This window comes from Bos taurus, chromosome 28, assembly GCF_002263795.3.
Source record: "Bos taurus isolate L1 Dominette 01449 registration number 42190680 breed Hereford chromosome 28, ARS-UCD2.0, whole genome shotgun sequence".
NCBI lineage: Eukaryota > Metazoa > Chordata > Mammalia > Artiodactyla > Bovidae > Bos > Bos taurus.
In genome coordinates this window covers 24,597,746-24,621,443 of record NC_037355.1, presented here as the reverse complement: position 1 = coordinate 24,621,443, position 23,698 = coordinate 24,597,746, and the positions used below count along the sequence as shown (strand labels likewise).

The 23,698-nt window shown below is 38.6% G+C and overlaps 1 protein-coding gene across 3 annotated transcripts in view; it reads right to left on the bottom strand.

Moving 5' to 3' along the window:
* Positions 1-23,698, bottom strand: part of MYPN (myopalladin) — a 114,113-nt gene that overhangs the window by 66,567 nt on the left and 23,848 nt on the right. Inside the window, exon 2 of one of the 3 annotated variants that reach the window (XM_002698857.7) lies at positions 18,142-19,044. The exons of the other annotated variants lie outside the window; for them this stretch is intronic. Within the exon in view, the coding sequence (XP_002698903.1) occupies positions 18,142-19,043 (902 nt within the window). The 5' untranslated portion in view covers position 19,044. The remainder of the gene's footprint in view (positions 1-18,141; positions 19,045-23,698) is intronic. 3 annotated transcript variants of the gene reach the window in all.

The following is a 23,698-nucleotide window of genomic DNA, read 5'->3' as shown; positions in this document are numbered from 1 at the left end:
GTACTGGAGTGAGGTGCCATTGCTAAGTAATGCATAAAATAATGTTTAAGATGTGAAGGTACATAATAAGAGGAAAAGACATTAAAATCACATGGAGATAGGGGTTTCACTGGTGGCTCAGTGATAATGAACCCACCAGCCAATGCAGGAGACAGGGGTTCCATCCCTGGTCCAGGAAGATCCCACATGCCATTGGGTTATTAAAGTCTGGGTGCCACAACTACTGAGCCTGTGTTCTAGAACCCAGGAGCCCCAACTATTTTGAGCCCACATGCCGCAGCTGCTGAAGTCTGAATGCTCTAAAGCCTGTGCTCTGCAGCAAAAGAAGCCACCAAAATGAGTAGCCTCCACTCACCACAACTAGAGAAAAGCCTCCATAGCAATGAAGATGCAGCACAGTCAAATAATAAATAAACTACATGGAAATATCATTGTTCATGATATTGATTGGCAAAAGCCTGAAAGTTTAACCACTCCCCATACACTGCTAGTAGGAATGCAAAATGGGTTGTATACAACCCCTATGAAAATATGGCAGTGTCTACCAAATTTACAGATTACATTTATCCTTTGACTCAACAGTCCCACTTGTGGAATCTATCATACAGTTACACTTGTTGTTTATTCGCAAAGTCGTATCCAACTCTTTTGTGACCCCATGGACTGTAGCCTGTCAGGCTCCCCTGTCCATGGCATTTCCTGGGCAAGAATACTGAAGTGGGTTTCCATTTCCTTCTCCAGGGCCTCTTCCTGACCCAGGGTTCAAACCTGTGTCTTCTGTATTGGCAGGCCGATTCTTTACCACTGAGCCACCAAAAAAGCCTACAGATACACTTGCATACATACAAAATGACACATGTGTAGGTTACTTATTTAAATAGCATAAGGTTGGAAACGACCCAAGTGTCTATCACTAGGGGACTGATGAAACTCTGGAACAGCCTCGTAATAGAGCTCTATGCAGCTCTAGAAAGAGAATGGAAAAGATCACTATGTACTCATATGGAAAGAACCTGAAGATACATAGTTAAGAATTTAACAGTAAGGTATGAAATAGTACATGGAGAGGGTTAGCTTTTGTATAAGAATTGTGGGTTGTTATGCATTGAATTATTCCCCCACCGAAAGATATGTTGAAGTCCTAAGTACTTGGGAATATGGCCTTATTTGGAAATAAGGTCTTTGCAGATAAAATCAAGTTATGAAGAAGTTATTAGCATGGCCCTAATCCAATATGAGTGGAGTTCTTCAAGAAGAGAACAACTTCAAGTGAGGACAGTGACATATAGGGAGAATGACATGATAACACAGGTAGAAACTGGAGTGATGCAGCTGCAAGTCAAGGAATGCCAAGGAACGCCAAGGAATGCCAAGGAACGCCGCCACCAGAAGCTAGAAAAGACTAGGAAGGAGTCCACTTGGAATCTCATATGGAGCACGGCCCTGCTGATGTTTTGATTCCAGACGCCTAGCCTCTAGAACTGTGAGACAGTACATTTCTGCTGTGAAAGCCATCCAGTTTGTGGTGCTCTGTTACAGTAGCACAAGGATGTCAACCCAGGGGCAAAAAATCAGATATAGCCATGTTGTTTGCATATACATAAAGAAAACTAAAAGAATAAAGTGAAAATCAAAGTGGCTTCCTATTGGGGTGAGGGGAAACAAGATGAATGAAGACAAATGTGAGATGTCTCAGTGTACCCCTTTTATAATTGTTTCCATATTTAAGTAATAATTATTAATCAGCATCATCATAAGAAGTAATTGGGGAGGAGGCATTACCATTATTCAATGGCAAGAATGAAGGAGTCCTGGCAATTGCTAATCTTTCTTGTAATTTCAGATCTAACCATTCAATGCCTGAACCTTTCCCTCCCACTGTTTGTAAAGCAAGATTCTAAAGCACGTTTAAGAAAACTCACCTATTCAATGACTTCTCAAGAGATAAACTTTCCTCTGCTGTTCAATAAATACATCATATTCACCTCTACATTCAAGCCTCTATTCATGTTTGTCTCTTTCTGAGATTCTCTTCCTCACCTTTCAGCTACTGTAAATATAACTCATCCATTAGTTTGGCTCAGATATCACCTCCTATGCAAAGCACCTTTTACCATCAATTCTCAGTGATTGTTACCTTACCTTTTTTTTTTTTTTTTGTCACTTTACTTTTTTAAAAAACCTATATTATGTCATGCAAGTCTTGATTATACACTGTCTTTGATTATTCTTAGCCATGAAATTAAAAGACACTTACTCCTTGGAAGGAAAGTTATGACCAACCTAGATAGTATATTCAAAAGCAGAGACATTACTTTGCCAACAAAGGTTCGTCTAGTCAAGACTATGGTTTTTCCTGTGGTCATGTATGGATGTGAGAGTTGGACTGTGAAGAAGGCTGAGCACCGAAGAATTGATGCTTTTGAACTTTGGTGTTGGAGAAGACTCTTGAGAGTCCCTTGGACTGCAAGGAGATCCAACCAGTCCATTCTGAAGGAGATCAGCCCTGGGATTTCTTTGGAAGGAATGATGCTGAAGCTGAAACTCCAGTACTTTGGCCACCTCATGTGAAGAGTTGACTCATTGGAAAAGACTCTGATGCTGGGAGGGATTGGGGGCAGGAGGAGAAGGGGACGCCAGAGGATGAGATGGCTGGATGGCATCACTGACTTGATGGATGTGAGTCTGGGTGAACTCTGGGAGTTGGTGATGGACAGGGAGGCCTGATGTGCTGTGATTCATGGGGTCGCAAAGAGTCAGACACGACTGAGCGACTGATCTGATCTGATCTGATCTTGATTATTCTTGATTTGGGAGAATTTGTCTCACCAGTTTCACTAAATTTTAAGCTCCTTTGTGTGTAGAGATGGTACCTGACAAGCTCGGACAGTTTTCTATACATTCTCTCTTTTGGCCATTGTCTCATCCCTTAGTTTCAATTAACACTTCTACTTGGGATAATATCCAAACCTGCCTTCTTTTACTTCTGGATCTCCTCTCCCATCATTCTCCCTTCACTATGTTGCAACCACACTGGTCTTTTTCCTATTCTCTGAACATATTAAACTACTCTCCATATTAGGATATTTGTACTTCCTAAAATCCTTATCCCCCAGTCTTTATAAAAACAGGCCCTTCTCATCAGTCAGGCCTCAGTTCAAATGTCATCTTCTCTTCCTAATGTAGCTTCTTTATCCTCAGACACCATCACATTATTCTCTTGTGTTATCCTCACAGCACTTATTATCATCTGAAATTATCTTACATACTTGCTTATTTTGTTATCGTTTGCTTCTCCTACTAAGCTGTAAAGTCCATTAGAGGATCTTATCAGTCTTATGAATATAATCCCACACCTATGACAACATCTTAGCATATAGTAGTAGGTATGCAGAAAATACGTGTTGGATTAGTTGAAAGAACAAATGATGGAAATAATTGATCATTAATATTTTGTGAGTACTTTATTTGCTTTCATTAAATCCTATGCCAGTGTTTGCTCTGTTGTGGCAGCAGAGGTGCATGCAGCTGCTGAAATGGGTCCCTAAGTCTCCCAGAGCATCAGTCTCAGCAAGACCCCATGGAACTCGTAGGAGCACACCCTCAGAGTATGTGTAGTTGTAAATACAAATAGTGAGCATCCAGACAAACATTTCCACTGACAATGACCCTAACATGAGAATAAAGGAGATTTTTAAAGGGATTTAAAAAAATCACAAGGACCAAAAGAATGAGGAGGGAGACAAGAGCAGACCTGAGGCCTCAATCACTTTTGAAAGGTGGAAAGCAGAATGAGAAGCCAGGAGAGGTGAAAAATCTGAATACCAGGTGCCTGCTTGGGGATGTCACTGAGAAGAAGGCGATTTGTGCAGTAGAACCCCAGAAAGTTACAGGATTTGAAGATGCAAGTTTGGTGGAAACACTAAGAATAGGGGAGGAGATACAGAGCTTAAAATAGGGTCACTGATTTCAGGTTGAAAAAATGAGTATTTATATTCCCACAGCAGGCCGCATCCTTTCCTCTGAGCAGTTAAGAGATGCCCTAGGATGAAGGCTGAGTTGTTGGCTGCATGAGCAGCTGCTCCATATTGGAGCAAGAGGAAAAGGGGCTTCAGGCAGAGTTTCTCCAGGGAAAAAACAAATGGGCTTGGTGGCTTAACTGCATGGGACAGACTATTTATTAATAGGACATGTTTTACAAAGGTATTGGAAAACTGAGACAAATTGTGACAAGACCAGAGAGCCAAGCACATAAAAACAATAGTCATCAACTCCAGGTGAAAAAAGTTGTACAGGCAAGAAAACAGTCACTTCTCCCTATTGGATTTGGCAGAAAATGATACTTTCATAGTGACAAGAAGTTATACATTAAACATTTTTAAAACAACAGTGTGATATGAGGCAATGAAGGAAGGAACAACGGAAGTTCTGGTTTGGTGAAGGGGTGCTAACCCACCATCTTCTGGAACAGGAAGTCAAGAAAAAATAGCATTAACATACCAAGCAATTGTGGTTTATAAGCATATTACAGTGGTTCTTTTCACTTTCTATGAAGACAAAACTATTTTCATATAATACTAAGATACTATTTGCCTTTTCACTGTGTTGATATTTACACTGATGGTGCAAAAGCCACAATGGGTAAAATTGTTGGTGCTTTAGCAGCATAAAGCTGATGAGTGGTCACTGTGTTTTCCATTGTCACACTTGCAGTTTAAAAAAAAAAATCCAGGTTCACTTAAAAATGTCATTGATTAAGCAGTAAAAGTCATCTCAACCTTGAGTCCACATCTTTTTAGCATTCTGAGTGGTGAAATGGGAGGTATCACACAGCATTTCTACTGAATATGGAAGAGCAACCGTGAGCTTCCTCATGTTCAAGCTGGTTTTAGAAAAGGCAGAGGAACCAGAGATCAAATTGCCAACATCCGCTGGATCATGGAAAAAGCAAGAGAGTTCCAGAAAAACATCTATTTCTGCTTTATTGACTATGCCAAAGCCTTTGACTGTGTGGATCACAAGAAACTGTGGGAAATTCTGAAAGAGATGGGAATACCAGACCACCTGATCTGCCTCTTGAGAAATTTGTATGCAGGTCAGGAAGCAACAGTTAGAACTGGACATGGAACAACAGACTGGTTCCAAATAGGAAAAGGAGTATGTCAAGGCTGTATATTGTCACCCTGTTTATTTAACTTATATGCAGAGTACATCATGAGAAATCCTCGACTGGAAGAAACACAAGCTGGAATCCAGATTGCCGGGAGAAATATCAATAACCTCAGATATGCAGATGACACCACCCTTGTGGCAGAAAGTGAAGAAGAACTCAAAAGCCTCTTGATGAAAGTGAAAGTGGAGAGTGAAAAAGTTGGCTTAAAGCTCAACATTCAGAAAACGAAGATCATGGCATCCGGTCCCATCACTTCATGGGAAATAGATGGGGAAACAGTGGAAACAGTGTCAGACTTTATTTTTCTGGGCTCCAAAATCACTACAGATGGTGACTGCAGCCATGAAATTAAAAGACGCTTACTCCTTGGAAGGAAAGTTATGACCAACCTAGATAGCATATTCAAAAGCAGAGACATTACTTTGCCAACAAAGGTTCGTCTAGTCAAGACTATGGTTTTTCCTATGGTCATGTATGGATGTGAGAGTTGGACTGTGAAGAAGGCTGAGCGCCGAAGAATTGATGCTTTTGAACTGTGGTGTTGGAGAAGACTCTTGAGAGTCCCTTGGACTGCAAGGAGATCCAACCAGTCCATTCTGAAGGAGATCAGCCCTGGGATTTCTTTGGAAGGAATGATGCTGAAGCTGAAACTCCAGTACTTTGGCTACCTCATGCGAAGAGTTGACTCATTGGAAAAGACTCTGATGCTGGGAGGGATTGGGGGCAGGAGGAGAAGGGGACGCCAGAGGATGAGATGGCTGGATGGCATCACTGACTTGATGGACGTGAGTCTGGGTGAACTCCGGGAGTTGGTGATGGACAGGGAGGCCTGGTGTGCTGTGATTCATGGGGTCACAAAGAGTCGGACACGACTGAGCGACTGATCTGATCTGAGAGGAGCCTAGTGGGCTGCCTTCTATGGGGTCGGACACGACTGAAGTGACTTAGCAGTAGCAGCAGCAGGCACCTAATGCATGAAACGATATCTTGAAAGAACAGCTGACAAATTATGGTTATTTAGATTTGGGTATTTGGCAGACATTTTCTCAAAAAATGAAGGAGGTAAGCCTGTTCTTTCAAGCAAAAATAACTGATAACATTTGTTGTCAAGGAAAAAAACTGGAACTTTTAAGGAAAAATTAGAGTTTTGGAAAGCTTGTATCTCCCACAGTGAGTTTAGGACTTCCCAATACACAAAGAGATTTTTGGTGAAATCAGTGATGATATTAACAAATATGATTTAAAAATATATAATAAAATGTGTCAAAATTTGGAAGACTTTGTTTTCCAAATGACCAATGCATGATGTTATCCATTCGAAGTTCAAGACAGACAAAGGGTTTTATTATAGCAGGGTACAAAAGTTCATTGGTATGGTTTCAGATTTCATACTGCAACTAACCTTTAAGAAACTACTCCTAGTTGAATTTTCATGTAATATCAAGTTAGAATAGCCACATTATCTGAAAAGTCTATTAAAATATCCCTCCTGTTTCTAACTACATACGTGTACAATGCCATATTTAAAAAATTAACTTCAACCCAAACATATCACAACAAACCAAATGCAGAAGCAAATACGAGAATCCAATTGTTCTCTATTAAGCCTGACTTTAAAAGAGATTTGCAAAAAACATAAAACAATGCCACTCTTGTAACTCAAAATCTGAGGGGAAATACGGTTATTTTTTCATAAAATTATTTATGTGAGCATGTTTATCATAGTTTTTTCTTATTCATTTCAAAATAACAGTTTAAAATATTTCTCAATTTTAACTTATGATAATCATGGATATAATTCACATAGATAAAACCTCTTTTGGGTCTCAATAACTTTCAGATCGTAAAGGGGTCCTGAGAACAAAAAGTTTGAGAACCACTGGCATATTGTTTAGAAATTCATAGACGAATAAATAGGAAACTGCCAAAGGAGTCGAAAGTGGTCTTTTTTCAAAAAAATATTATTTGACTTTTTAAGCAATGTACCTTTATTCATTTGAGAAGGCAAATATGAATAACTATTTCAAACAGATATACAAATACCTTCCCTTATATAAACGTTACAAGGTTGTGTTGTTTCTTTAGATAACGTTTCTCTTCTTTACCAAAATGAGAGTGGAAACATCTGTGAGCAATTGGACAGCCTGAAGGTGATAAGTGGAGTGATTCAAATGCCCAAACTCTCCGTCAGAAGCATTTTTGTCTTTACTCAGATGCCCAGGATGGCTTCAGCCAGCCCCAAAGGACAGCCAGTAACCGTCGTCACCCCTACTTTAACACCATGACCCACTCAGAAATAATGCACTGGTCAGGCTACCTTCTGAGAAACATATTAAAATGTACCCAGCGATGCTGAAGACGTTTGAGGGTCAGGAGGAAACATGCTCTCCTCCAACGTCTATCTATGTTAGGGAATGCTTTCATATAAGTACCCTGCCCGGCTGCATGTTTTTAGAACTCCAAATCTTCATGACACTTAGAGAGTAGCAGTGGGTGCCAGGCGTGATTCATGGCTCAGCGGAACTGAGTCAGTGATCTGGGGAAATGGGACAAATCCAAATGATAAAGAAGGATCCATCTTTAATGCACTAAGGACAGCTTGCCAGACCTGGTCATTTGGGTAGTTACCAAGCCTGGAAATGAAGACACTGAAGAGACACATGTTTCGGATTTATCTGGCCTTTTAAGCTGCAGATCACCATTCGGCTCTTAGGGTACTGTTTTGTCTAAAATATGGTGTGGCTCAATATCATGACTCATTGTTTTAACACATTATCAACTCCTAAACATAATTTGAATGTGTTTTTCTGACTTACCAGTAATAATGCTCTTTAAAAGAATGATTACTCAGACTCTTCCTTTAACCCTGCCCTAGCCTTTCCAGTGTCCCTGTCATACCTCTTTTTACTCCCTCTTCTAATACCCTGTTTGTTTACTTCACAGAACCTACATATCACTTATAATTATAAGCTTACTTATTGGTTTATTTGTTTAATATCTCTCCCCCTTACTGGACAATAAACACCACAGGGCAGAGATTATCACACATGTTTGGTTTACCACTTGTTTATCTGGTTCCTTGCCCAGGGTATGACACATCAGAGCTGTTCCCAAAAATGTTTGTTGTATAGATGTTAAATGAATGAATTCAAATTAGGATTATTATAGCTTTAAGTCTCTTTTATTTTCATTTTTCAAGAAGGCTTGGGGACTAGATGCCTGATCTATTTTTATCTACTTATTTATGGCTGTGCTCGGGTCTTCACTAAGGATGCCTGATCTCTTGGGTAAAGAGTGTAAGGTCTCAAACAGCTAAATGGTAGTTTACTTTTGGGGTTGGCCAAAAAGTTCATTTAAGTTTTTCCATAAGATGTTATAGAAAAACTGGATTCCATTTTTTGGCCAAGCCAATTCTTAATGACATCTTCACTCTCTCCATGCATCACTTCATATAGAAAGTGCAACTGGAGTACATTGGACAGTAAAATAACAGTAGATACTTTTTACCAGGACTCAAAGTTATGTCAGATTTTGTAAAACAATTAAATGTTTTGTATGTCCTGTTTGACCACTACCGAGGTAACAAACTTAAGTCTTCATGTCCATTGGCTATGTTTCACACATGGCAGTATGGAGGTACAAGTTGGGAGGGTATGTCTATGCTTTAAATTTTATTAACATTTATTGAGTTCTTCGAGGTGGAACATCTATTTCTGCTTTATTGACTATGCCAAAGCCTTTGACTGTGTGGATCACAAGAAACTGTGGGAAATTCTGAAAGAGATGGGAATACCAGACCACCTGATCTGCCTCTTGAGAAATTTGTATGCAGGTCAGGAAGCAACAGTTAGAACTGGACATGGAACAACAGACTGGTTCCAAATGGGAAAAGGAGTACGTCAAGGCTGTATATTGTCACCCTGCTTATTTAACTTATATGCAGAGTATATCATGAGAAACGCTGGACTGGAAGAAACACAAGCTGGAATCCAGATTGCCAGGAGAAATATCAATAACCTCAGATATGCAGATGACACCACCCTTGTGGCAGAAAGTGAAGAAGAACTCAAAAGCTTCTTGATGAAAGTGAAAGTGGAGAGTGAAAAAGTTGGCTTAAAGCTCAACATTCAGAAAACGAAGATCATGGCATCCGTCCCATCACTTCATGGGAAATAGATGGGGAAACAGTGTCAGACTTTATTTTTCTGGGCTCCAAAATCACTACAGATGGTGACTGCAGCCATGAAATTAAAAGACGCTTACTCCTTGGAAGGAAAGTTATGACCAACCTAGATAGCATATTCAAAAGCAGAGACATTACTTTGCCAACAAAGGTCCGCCTAGTCAAGACTATGGTTTTTCCTGTGGTCATGTATGGATGTGAGAGTTGGACTGTGAAGAAGGCTGAGCGCCGAAGAATTGATGCTTTTGAACTGTGGTGTTGGAGAAGACTCTTGAGAGTCCCTTGGACTGCAAGGAGATCCAACCATTCCATTCTGAAGGAGATCAGCCCTGGGATTTCTTTGGAAGGAATGATGCTAAAGCTGAAACTCCAGTACTTTGGCTACCTCATGCGAAAAGTTGACTCATTGGAAAAGACTCTGATGCTGGGAGGGATTGGGGGCAGGAAGAGAAGGGGACGACAGAGGATGAGATGGCTGGATGGCATCACTGACTCGATGGACGTGAGTCTGGGTGAACTCCGGGAGTTGGTGATGGACAGGGAGGCCTGACGTGCTGTGATTCATGGGGTCGCAAAGAGCTGGACATGACTGAGTGACTGAACTGAACTGAACTGAACTCGAGGTGGAAAATTCTTGGTAAACTAGGCACAAGCTATAAAAACTAAAAACCATGAAGGAGACTTTGATACTAAAGTTAAAAATATCTAATTATCAAATGATACCTTAAATAAAAAGACAAATCAAACTGAGAGAGAATATTTTCATAACACATAATGTCATCTAGTTAGTCTCCTAATCTTATTTTTAAAATTCTTACAGATCAATAAGAAAATAACAAACTGATAGAAAAAGCGAGTGACAGATGTAAACAGGCCCTTCATAGAAAATGAACCCTAAATGTTCAATAAACATATTTTTGAAATTTTCAACCTCATTAGTAACTGTGGAAATGAAAATTTAAATCACAACAAAAAACCTTCATACTCATCAGATACCATACCCATCAGATCTGCAAAATTAAAAGGTCTGATAAATCCATGTTGGCAATGATGTAGAACTACCAGAACTCTTATATAACATTGGTGGGAATGTAAATTGAAACAATTCCTTTGGAAAATAATTTGGTGTAATTATAAAGTGAAATTGTATACACTCTGCCAGCAGTTCCATACCTAAACATACTCATGCACCAGGAGAATATACTAGACCATTTATAATAACATTGTTCATATTAGGGAAAAAGCTGATAGCCACCCAAATGTACATTAATAATACTGTTCTCTAGCCTTACAGTAAAATATTGTATAGTAATGAAAATGAATGAACTAGAGTTACACACAACATCATGGATATACTTTTTAGAAAAAAATTCAAGTACCAGAATAATACATACATTATGATTCTACTCACATAAACACGTTACAACATGTAAAATTTACTATTTTTTAAAAACTTTATTATGCATGCATGCATGCTAAGTCACTTCAGCTGTGTCTGACTCTGTGATCCTATGGACCCTGTCAGGCTCCTCTGTCCATGGGATTCTCCAGGCAAGAATACTGGAGTGGATTGCCATGCCCTCCTCCAGCGGGTCTTCCCAACCCAGGGATTGAACTTGCATCTCTTAGTTCTCCTGCATTGGCAGGTAGAACCCAAAACTTTATTATGGGAACTTAAAAACTTCCACAAAGTAGAAAGACTATATAATGAACCCCTACGTGCATATCACTTAGCTTCAACAAATTATCAACAGATAGCAAATGTGTTTTTTATATATTCTACTGTGTCCCACCTTGACTTATTTTAATGTAAATATAGGCTTTTCGGTCCCTGATGCTGGGAAAGATTGAGGGCAGAAGAAAAGGCCTCAGAAGATGAGATGGCTGGATGGCATCACTGATGCAATGGATGTGAACTTGGGCAAACTTTGGGAGATGGTGAGAGGCAGGGAGGCCTGGCGTGCTGCAGTCCTTGGGGTTGCAAAGAGTTGGACATGACTGGGTGACTGAACAACAACAATAACAATGTAGGATTTTCTGTCATTCCACCAGTAAATACTTCTGTTCCGGTATTGGTTAGGAACATAAGGATATGTTGTTAAACTGAAGAAAAACTGTTAAGGAAAATTTAAAGAGAAAACACAAGATTTGGGCTATTGGTTACCTCTAAGGGGAGGAGGAAGGGACAGGATCAGGAAGACACTCAACCTAAAAATAATACTAATGTGGGCATATAGATAGATGTGCCATTACTCTTATACCGTATCTGTACTTCTAGATATCCTTCAGTATTTATTTAAAAATGCACTTCTAAAGCAATTCAGAAAGTTCAGTCTGGTGATCCTTGTCCATTTTGGGAGTAGAGATGAGGAGGTTGGGAGATTGATTAGAGAAGGTCAGTGGCCACATGACAGGGCCTTCTACGGAATTCCTTGGAGATCTTCTATTGTAGCCCCTGGAGTTGGTGGCAGCACAGAGGCTTCACCCAACTCTTGCCTTGGAAACTTTCAAAGTGAAATGATATTTAGCATTGCCCAAGAGGGAAGAGGGCTTCTCTGGTGGCTCAGATAGTAAAGAATCTGCCCACAATGTGGGAGACGTGGGTTCGATCCCTGGGTCAGGAAGATCCCCTGGAGAAAGGCGTGGCAACCCACTCCAGTATTCTTGCCTGGAGAATCCCTAAGGACAGAGGAACCTGGCGGGCTACAGTCTATGGGGTCACAAAGAGCCAGACACAACTGAGAAAGTAAGCACAGCACAAGAGGGAAGAGCAAGAGGAGAGGGTTGCCCTGGAAGCAGCCTACATTGCCGAAGTTTGCGAGGGCAGAGGTGCGGTTTTCCCAGGGGCCAAATGGATACCACACAAGGTAGCTTGGTTTTCTGTCTGACGACGGATCCTACCTCAAAGAATGACCAGCTCGGGTGAGGTGACATCAACAGAAAGAGGCTGTGAGGAGTGTACTGAGGAGTGGGACTGAGAATCAGGTGTTACAACCTTAAGTAGAGATTGCAACATCTGGGTTAAGGAATAGAATCAAGGGCCGGTCCCCCTGGGTGAGGAGGTCTCCAAAGAGACTGCAAAAGTTCTTAGCACAGAAACAAATAGCAGTTTGGTTAAAACACAAATGTCCGGGCCTGCCCTTTAGAGAGCTTAATTCAGTAGGTCTGACATAGAAGCTGCAAATTTGCACATCCACCAAGATTCCAAGTGATGCTGACCTGTTGGTCCAGGGACCCACTTTGAGTAGCTTGTTCTGGGAGGCTTTTGAAATCTAGTCTCTATCCCTGTTCTCTGAACTTACCCCAAACCATTTCCTCCTTACTCTTCATATTCTGGTGGCATTAGTTCCTTCAGTTCCGTAAAGTCAATCATTGTCTCACTGCCTCATGTACGTTATTTCTTCACCCGGCAACAGTTTTCTGTAAACCCCGCTTTGCTAGGCTAACCTCTCATCATCTTTTCTGTCTCAGCTCTAATACTTTTAGGAAAACCTTCCCTAGTCCATTCACAAGGTTTAGTCCCTTTGCTATATGCGCCCTCCTTTATAATATTTACCACAATTATGATAATGTAATACTGTGGGATTTTTGCCTGTGATCTTTACTAGACCCTAAGATACAGGACTCCCCTGGTGGCTCAGACGGTAAAGCGTCTGTCTATAATGTGGGAGACCTGGGTTCAATCCCTGGGTTGGGAAGATCCCCTGGAGAAGGAAATGGCAATCCACTCCAGTACTATTGCGTGGAAAATCCCAAGGACAGAGGAGCCTGGTAGGCTGCAGTCCATGGGGTCGCAAAGAGTTGGACACAATTGAGCGACTTCACTTTTCTTTCAAGATACATGAAGGCAAGGGATTTTCCTTGTTCACTGCTATAATCTTATTGGCTCTAGGAGTACATGGCACATAACAGACACTTCACATTTGTTGCGTGAATGAGTAAATGAAGGTATCTAGATTGTCCCAAAAGGTAGAAGAAAAAGCCCCTAAATAATGTAGCATTTAAAAATACTTATATAATATTTTACATTACATATCATATATAATTATTTATACTATTTTATATAATTTAAAATATCCTTTGTTTTTATAACTAATTTATTTCCTTTTTATTCCTCAGCATGGCACTCATAGGCAAACGTCCAGAAGTAGCAATAGCAAAACTTAACAGCCAAATCAGACATCAGCATCTATAAAAGGTAAGTTTTTACTGCTTCAGAGGGCTATGTACAAGCAAACATACTTAGTGTGACCCAGCTGTACATTCCTGGGAAAAGAATTTCGAGTCAGGATACAAAAAGGGATCATGGCCATTTGCTGTGAATTCCTGCAGACTCTTTCATCTGTGGGTAACGCATGAGTGTATTTCAGCTCCTCCAATGAAGCTATGTCCAAAATTAACAAGCTATCAAAAACAGCTAGCTTTAATGATACAGGATCCTACCCTTACAAAACAATTTCTTCCCAGTCAACTTGGAAATCAACAAATATAGGCCAAAAGCATTTTTCAGTTTGCTAAACTAGAATTATAGAAACATGGGTAAAATATGGAGAACACACCGAGGCACATACATACAAGGTTAGACCTCAGTTGCCAGGTATATGCGTTATATTTTCTTGCAAAAATAGAAAAAAGGATACTTTTCCTTTGGGCTGTACTGTTTTCCTTTATGGCAAACCAAAGCACCTCATTCTTGTAATGCATTTTTAAAGGCATTCTTTCAATCAAAATCTGTGCTCTTGGGTTCTATGGAGATGCTTTAGGAGTTTCAGCGGTGAGCAAGCAGGCAGGACTGCATGCTTCCTCCACCCCAATCCTCTTCAATCCCAGAAACACTAATCTCATCTTTAAGAAATCTGTGTGTGTGTGTGTGTGTGTGTGTGTGTGTGTGTGTAAAGTATGTATTGGGGTAACGTAACATATTCATTGTGAGGAGAAAAATGGGAGGAGGAATTACTGCCAAAAGAAGGTTGGAAAAAACCGTGCCCCAGCCTAGCATAACTGGATGTTAGTTCCACACGTTACCTGTATTTATAGTCCCTTTGTAATGCCAGAGATACTGCATCCAAATCTCCCAGTGTCCAGGGCATTCCTTGGAATGTCTCCAGTTCCACTACCCCCTCGTTTGCCCTTCAGTCCTACGTTTCTGGCTATCTATTTGATATGGTCCCTCCATCTCCTCAGACTCAAATCATCCACCTCCTCCAGTTTCTCAGACCTTGACAGTGACCCCAGGGTTCTCTGAGGTGCCCAGCTTCAAATTTGTGGAATCAGTCTTTTACTCATGTCCTTCCTATCTAGTCAGTCACCAAGTTCAGCTTGGTTTCATTTCTTCTAAATATTGCTCCCTCACAGCTTTTCTGTGCTTTCCCACAGCCCCTATCCCAGTCTGATATCAGAGTGTCTGATGCCTGGAATACCTTTCACAGCCTCCAAAGTGCCCTTGGGGCTCTATTTGTTTGGGGTCTAACTCATTCATCCAGACCTATTCTACTTAAATTCTCCCTTTTATCTTAGTATGTCCTTATACACAACCTTAAATGCTTTCCACTTGATTTTGAAACCAAGTCGGAACTCTTCTACTTTGCTTTCAAGGCTTTTCGAAATCATCTGGCTCCACTCTTGTCCAGTTAGGTCAGTCTCTTCACTGTCATCTAAAAATATTACTCCGCCAGCATCTGTACTTTTATATAAACATATTGAGTTGACCTGGCCTAAAAGGACCCGTCCCTCTGCCTACTTCTTCTGTCTTTTCTCTTATCTTTCCTCACCTGTTATCCCATGTTCCTCACATAGCCAAGTATCTGCAGTTCCCTGAAAACATTTGTCTCTGGGCCTTTCCACCTGCTTTCCTCTTCCACCTTAAGTTTTCTCAACTGAAGTGGCACCTCCAGCATTAACACTTCCTTCATCCTGCCCTTCAGGCCAAATATCAATCTTCCTTTGAGCTGCCATTGCATTCCATGCATACTTCTGTTACAGCCCTTATTACACAGTATTGCAATGTTTTGATCATATGTCTGTCTGACTGCTCTATTAGACTGTGAGCTACCCTCTTAGAATAGTTTTACCCTTGGTTTCAAAACAAGGTCCCTGACCTCCAGTAGCTCCCAATTGTTTTGTACTCTCAATGAGTCACTTTAGTAACTCAGTAGGTATTTGTTGAATGAATAAATGATTTACATTTCTACTTAACTCTCTTCTTTCTTCAAGGTTCAGCTAAAATTCCCTTATGTCTCTGAAGTCTTCTTTGACCTATCTAGTCCTCCAGCCCTTCATTGTCCTATAAAAATTAGGGTGAATTCTTTATTATCATTTTTATTGTAATATAGTATATTTACATGTAATGTTAGTTTCAGGTGTACAGCAAAGTGAATCAGTTTATCTATATCTATATCTATCTATATCTCCACTCTTTTTTTTAGATTCTCTTTCCATATAAGCCGTTACAGAGTATTGAGTAGAGTTAGGATGATTTCTTTAATTGAGGTTGCAAGTTCCTTGAGAGCAGGGACACATGTTTATATTGCCTCTGTCATTGTATTGGTCACAGTGCTGAGTTTAAAGTAAAAGCTAGGTATGTATACTTGGTTTCTGATTAGAGTTATATACATTTATATGTAGGAAAATAATTTTCATTGAATATTCAAAGTAATATTCCTTGAATATTCATTGGAAGGACTGATGCTGAAGCTCCAATACTTTGGCCACCTGATGCAAAGAGCTGACTCATTGGAAAAGACCTTCATGCTGAGAAAAATTGAAGTCAAAATGAGGAGGGGATGGCAGAGGATGAGATGGTTAGATAGCATCACTGACTCAATGGACATGAGTTTGAACAGTGAAGGACAGGGAAGCCTGGCATGCTGCAGTCCATGGGGTTGCAAAGAGTTGGACACAACTTAGCGACTGAACAACAACATCAAAAACAATCTATTTAGACAATCCTAAGTTTTTTCTTAATATTAATATGATTACTGTGATGAATTCAGAAAATACTTAGTGAATACATATTAATTTCCTGCCATCAAACCAGTGGCTGGGATATAGGCATGAATGCTATCACTAAAGAAATTCTTTCCAGGTAAAAATGAGTATTGCTGCATGGTAGTTGTGTATATTTCTTTCACTCTTAAATTTGTAAATATTTAATTAGTTGACTAAGTTGTTTCTGAGTAACCACCATATTACTTTGTTTTTGGGGGGAATGAGTATTTTGTAATTCTCCTGAGTGATTTTTCTCACAAGAGCCCCAAGTCTTTTTTGTGTTTGAGATTGTCATGATTAAGAATGGGGAGGATGAGTCTTGAGTGACCTGGTCTAATTTTTTTGAAAGGGTCCAATCTATGTCCAGAAACTAGTGGAATGGATAGAACTAGTCTAAGTAAGCCGTATCTGTGCCATAACTTGAGTGCTCACCAGCTTACTTAGACTGACCAGATGCCACTGAGTAGTATCCATCATGGTGCTATGATGACATCTTGCCAGCATCACTGACCAGAGTCCCAGGGAGTGTCATCAGGTATGCGTAGAGAAGGGTAGACACTTCCCTTTGTTATGCTGTTCCAACCCTTTGCCACGTCTTAGGCCAATTGTCTCACTCCTGATTGAAATCTAAGTTTCTTGTTTTCCTGTTTCTTTATCCATTAGTATACTCATAATCTAGCGACTAATGTATTATGCATGACTACTATAGGCTAGGAGCTATGCCTGGTGCTCGAGACACTCCTTTCCTCAAGGAGCTCAGTTGTTTAACTAGATAGTAACATGTATATGCCATTGTAGAAATAGTATTGAGTATTGCCTTATGTTGACTCTGAAAAGCAGAATTCAATATATAAATTTGCTTTTAGACTAGAATTCCTTTAATCAATAAGCGTACATAATTTAAAATATTATTATTAATACAAGTGCTATTACTGCCCTATAATATTATTTTGCAAAAAAGATGACGCCCTGCTTACATACCTAGAATAAATCAAAAAGTATATAATAAATACGTGTAAAATAAACTTTAAATTGATCTTTACCAATTTTATTGTATCTTTATCTTATCACACTTTTTCTATTATTCGGCTTTTTTTTAAATTAAAAACTACCATAGGTATTTGTTGAGTATAGATCATAAAGACTTTTTTTTAAGCTATAGGCTGTAGGCCTGTGCTAATACCATGGTCATTAGCCACATGTGGACACTTGGAATGTGGCCAGTGCAACTGAGGAACTGAATTCTTAATTTTATTTAACCTTAATTAATTTAAATGTAAAAGCTGATACTCAATTCAGTTCTGATAGACCTTTCAAATATGTTTGGAACAACTTGGATCTTACAGTGTAGTTTTTCAACTGTATATTTTATGAACTCTAAATGCACATTAAGTATTTCCTAGAAAAATTTAGCATCCATACTGAGATGTGCTGTCAGTGCAAAATTCACATTAGATTTTGAAGCCCTAGTGTGACAAAAGGAATATAAAATGTCTTATTAATAATTTTCATATTGATTACATGTTGAAATGGTAGTTTTTTTTAATATATTGGTTGAATAATATAGTTTTAAAAGTCAATTTCACCCCGTTATTTTATTTTTTAAAAATGTGACTATTAGAAAATTTTACATTGCACATGTGTCTAATATTATACTTCCGTTGGACAGTTTGCTTTAAACTCTGTTTTTCTCAAAGGGAGCATATAATCTTTGAAACCACATACTTGAAAGATAAAATTAGAAGGATCACAATAGATGGAAAGTAATTACCAAGCATTACTAATGGGACATTTTTACCTTACTTGAGGTGGTGGAATTCCTACCACTATGCAATCCAACTGTACTCTGGTTCCTTCTGGAACTTCTCTGCTCCGTAACTTTTGTGTGAACCGGGGAGGTTGCCCCAGAGGTTCTTCATAGTACAAAGAAGAAGGAGAGGACCCTGGGGTGGTGTCTCCACTGGCCGCCTCACCAGCAGCCTGCTCAGCTTCACGCCTCTTAGCTTCCTGCTGTTCCAGCGCATGGTTCACTTCATTATCCCTGGTATCTGCAGGGATAGGTATGGGAACTGAAGATCTTTCTCTTCTTTCTGATAAATCAGGGAAACTGGAGCTGTTTTCCTGCATAACTTGGTTTTGCGATTCCAGTTTACTCTTGTGGTTTTTGCAGGCACGAGGTCTAATCCTTTTGGAGCTATGGGCTTTGAAAAGGGATGAGAGCTCTTCGATGAAATCGGCAGCCTTATTTAAGAATACTTTTTTGGACTGGGCTTCAGAACTGTACTGTGGCCTTTTTGTCTCCTGGAGGCTCTCTTTAGAGTTGGTAGGGCTTTGAGAGTTATCCTGGCAGAAGTTAGGGTCAAAACTTGATATAGATGAGTGTTTCGTCTGATCAGAAGAAAAACGTTTTCTAGCTTGAGCTTCATCTGCTTTCTCCAGAGGGTCATAATTGATTGCCAATCTTGCCAGATTGACACTTTCATCTAATTCTTCTTGGCTCAGAAAGGCTGAAAGATCTGGAAGGTCATCTTGGCCTCCTCCACCTTCAGCAGCTCCAGAAGAACCCCCAAAATGGAAAGGGTTGGAGGAAGGCTCTGCTCGACTCCTCTCATTATTTCCCCGATGCCTAGTTTCAGCCAAATAGCTTTCTCTCAGAAGTTGAGATATGGAAGTAGAAGCTTCTAGGCTGTCGTCTTGCATGCTGTCACAAAATAGCAATAATGACAAAATGTTTAGATTATTTCTACAGAATAATAGGTCTGTGTTGATTATAGCATGATAGATACTTAAGAACTTAAACCTTAAAATTAAAGTTACCTAATTTTGATAACTTTCACAAAGTTTAAAGACTTCTCAAATTGTAAAATGGAGAGGAACTGAATGAGGTTTCCCTGAAACTGGAAATAAAAGCATGGGTGATTATCACTTTATTAAATTAATCTTTAAATATGAGTTCAATGTTGAAAGCTATGCTATAACTATGGAGACATTAAATATAGTTTCTAAGCACAATTTTGATAATATCTATAAAGGGCTTTTAGTTTTAGAGGAGTTTCTCATATACAGAGATTTTCTCTCCATTCTTTCCCCTTCCCCCTGAATGTAATAAAATAACAGAAATTAAGAGATTTTGATAAAATAATCTTGTTACTGAAAAATAAAAACTTGATCTAGCTCATGAAAATAAATAATGCTTTTATGACTAGAAACTAATTGTTTAAATTCAATATTGTTTGTAGGCTCAATCTGCTCTTGAAAACTGTAGTGATTTAGCTTTTTCAAATAAGGTATAATTAATTAATTTCTATAAAAGTGTGAGTACACCTAGGTTTAAAAAAAAAATCTCTTAAATTAACATTGGTGAAGAGGAGATATGGAAGACAGGGAAGTGGGGTTCAATACAGGACACTTTTTACTGTATACCATTTTCTCACTTTTAAATCATAATTATATGAATATCTTATAATCAATTATATAGTCACATAAGTTATATGAATATATTTATTCAAAAAATAAATAATTTGTAAAGTCTTATAAAAATAGTATGGTAACTTTCATTCAGTATAGTAACTTTAGCTCAGTCCCCTGGACTAGAAGTTTGGGTAATGCAAACCACTGTCGTATTATTGTCACATCCATTTTATTCACTCAGACATTTACTAGAGGGCTAGCAAGCTTGTGACCCTTAGGCTGTTACTCCTCTCTTTCCCCCTTTAGAGATGTAGCCAACTAATTACAGTATTCTTCCCACTGACCTTCACTTTTTTAAGTCTCCATTCCCTCAGCCACCACCAGCCAATCAGAGCTGGTAATGGAGATGAAGGCTGTTTGCCATTCTTGGCTACTGTGTGCCTTGTGCTGGAAAGGTGGAGAGGAAAGTAATATCCTGAATATTTTCGGGCTTTAACATTCTATGACAAATTTTATTTCAGTTAATTTCTCTTCCTTCTTTTGTATGACAGCCTCACTTATAAGTAAAAATATTTGTAATACCACAATGTATCACAAGTAGGGCTTCCTAGGGACTGCCCTACTTCTCATACTTTTAGAATGCTACTTAAAACTAACTTCTAAATTGACAAGGTAGGCAATCACCTTGAGAGGACAATTAGAGATGGCTGAAAGGATGACCTACAGCAAAATATTTTTCCGTCTGCTAACCACAGGCTGAGATTGACACCACTGGAGCCACTTGTTTGGGTAAAGTTTATTGTGCCTCAAAAAAAGATTGATTGAGGGACTTCCCTGGTGGTCCAGCAGCTAAGATTCCATGCTCCCAATGCAGGGGACCCGGGTTTGATCCCTGGTCAAGGAACTAGATCCCACATGCTGCAGCCAAGAGCCGGCACAGTCAAATAAATGAATATGTACTTTAAAAAAGATTAACTGAAAATGCAGAGGGGTTGGATGGGTGTGAAGATTTATCTACAAAGATATTCATCATAGTATGGATGATAATATTAAAAGAGTGGAACCATGTCCAATAAAAATTAGTTAAATTATGATATACTCATTAAATAGAACTATATGACTGTATTAAATTTTGAAGAACACTGAAGGATATACAAAATAGTACATAATAATGTAATTGAGAGCCCAGCAGAAAATTTGTCACTTTGTACATTTACTTTGTAGAGGAACAGTTAAAGATATTAAAATAAGGTGCAAAATGCTCTTTGAAAAATGTGATTAATATACTGATTGAAAATCCTTTCCATTTGTAAATCAACTGTCCCATTAACCTAGTTTGAGTTTATGTATATATTTAAATGTGAGAAGAAAAATTAAGTGATTTATAAATCAGGATGTCCCCTCTATTAGTTGGACATTACTGTATATTGTGTTTTACTTATTTATTATTTTTTTTGTGTAATAAAGTTTTATTAAAGTATAAAGGAGATAGAAAAAGCTTCTGACATAGGCATCAGAAGGGGGCAGAAAGAGTACCTTGTGTATTGTGTTTTAATGTGACTTTGTCTTTAATTTAAGATGGCTTTTATCTTGGGGCAACATGGAGTGAGCATTGGGTTTGGAATCAGATAAATCTGTTTTCATATTCTGGCTTCATCTCTTAGGAGTTGTGTGACTTTGAGAAAATTACCTAACTTCTCATCTGTGAAACATGGATAATATCTATTTCCCAGGGGAGTGAGGATTAATAACATTATGAATGCAAATCTCTTAACAGGGCCAACCACTATAGTGAGAGCTCAACTGATGTTAGTAAAAAGATAATATTTAGGTAAAAGGTGATGTTAGTGTTGAAGAACTTCCAGAAAGTTTATATTTATGGTGCAAATACAGAATAAAATACTCATATAAGTAATTACTGCTCTCTACAAATATTTTTTTTCTTTTTTTAAAGAAAAGGAGCCAATTGAGGTATAAATGTGTACCTGTTCTGATGCTTAGTCATGAGAAATTATTTTAACAAAAATTCCAGGTGTTCAAAATTAAGGATTTCTTTAATGTTTGAATGTAGCATTTGTTAACACTTTGGTTCAAAGCCTAATCCTGACAGTTCCTAGCTGTATAAACTTAAGAAAATTACTTAACCTCTATAAGCCTCAGTTTGCTTGTTTGTAAAACAGGGATAATAATGTAGCCATCTCATAGGCTGAAGGGTTATTAAATGTGCTTGGCATTTAGTAAACAGTCAATATAGGGTAGGTACTATTATTTATTATTATTTAACAACTGTGGCCACATACCATGATAAGAAATGGAAGTAGAACTAGTGACATGACTTGATGCAAGGACACATTTTGAAGAGAAATCGAACTCTAATTTTAGCATATCTATACTCCATTGAAATAGTCTTGTGAACAAACTATGCTCCCTGCAGATCTTTGTACATATCTTTGCTCAGGCTGCTCCCTCTCTTCATGTATTTTTGCTATCTTATTGGCCCAAGTCCTGTACAGTCTTTAGCTCTTAGCTGACACTTGGCCCTGGAATTTCTTCTTTTTCCTGAATTGGGTCCCTGTCCAATATGCTCCCCAAATTCACTGTCTTAACCCTCAAATGCAGCCCTTATTTCAGTATGTATTTGCCTATTTACTATTACCTCACTTTGTTTTGTATACCATCATCTCTGTGCAAGCACAGCATATAGAAGGTAATCAAAAAGTATCTGTTGAATTATTTTGTTCATTAGAACTTCCTACTAAATCTATTGTTTTTAAGTTGCAGGCTAAAGTAAGACAGATACATAGAAATATTTACAGAGGAAATTTATAGACACAAAGAAAAAATATAAACTGGTAAAAGTAGTAGGAAATTCAAAGTAACTTTCAAATAAAAATGTATTTATGGTGGATAAAATAACTAGAATTATGTGTTTTTTTCATACCAGAAGTATCAAAGAACACCTGATTGTAATTAAAAAAACTGGGTTTGAATCTCAAGTCCAACACTAAATAATTTTGCTTCTTGAGCAAGTCATTTAATGCATCTGAATCTCAATTATCCTCATCTATCAAATGGGGTAATAACAATTTCATCTCAGTTAGTTCTTAGGTGGAAATGCATATATAAATTGCTAAACTGATAGATACTACCTAAAATAGGAAATATGAACATATATTACTTTCTGTTTCAAGCATTAATTTAAAAACTATCTGTATAAAATTTATACTTTTAAAAAACTAAGAGCTATTATGGATAACCCCGCTTGCATTTATTCATCCAATAAATATTAATTGAGCATTTACTATGTGCCAGGCACTGTTCTAGGCCCCGAGGATTCATCAGTGAACAAAAGACAAAGTCCTTGCCCTCATGGAGCTGACATTCTAGTGGAGAATATATAAATGTTAAGAAGAAAAATAAAGTAGGGCAAGGGAATAGAGAATGATGGGGTAGAGAAGAAGACGTGCTATTTAGGCTAGGGATATCAGGCAAAGCTTCTCATGCAGTGGAGACGTTAGCCATGTGACCATCTGGGAGGAAGAATATTCCTGACTGAGGAAGCAGTAAGTGTCAAGGCCAGGGAAGGTGAATGTTTGGTGTGTTTGAGTCAAGCCCAGTGTTCCAGGAGGTGAGTGAAAAAGAAGAGTAGAGGGCTAGGGCATGTGAAGGCTTTCAGACCATAGGAAAGACTTTGAATTTTATTAAACATGTGAATGGGAAACCATCTAAAGTTTTTTGAAGCAGATAACATGGTTTTGAAAAAGTTCAACTGTGGCTGCTATGCAAAGAATGCAAGAAATGATGCTAGTTGGGATCAATGAGTGGTATCAGTGGAAGGTAGCGAGAAATGGCCAGATTTGAGGTATCTTTTGAAAATAGAGCTAGTATGATCTGCTGATGGATTGAAAGTGGAATACAAGAGAAAGAGCAGAGTCAAGAGTGAT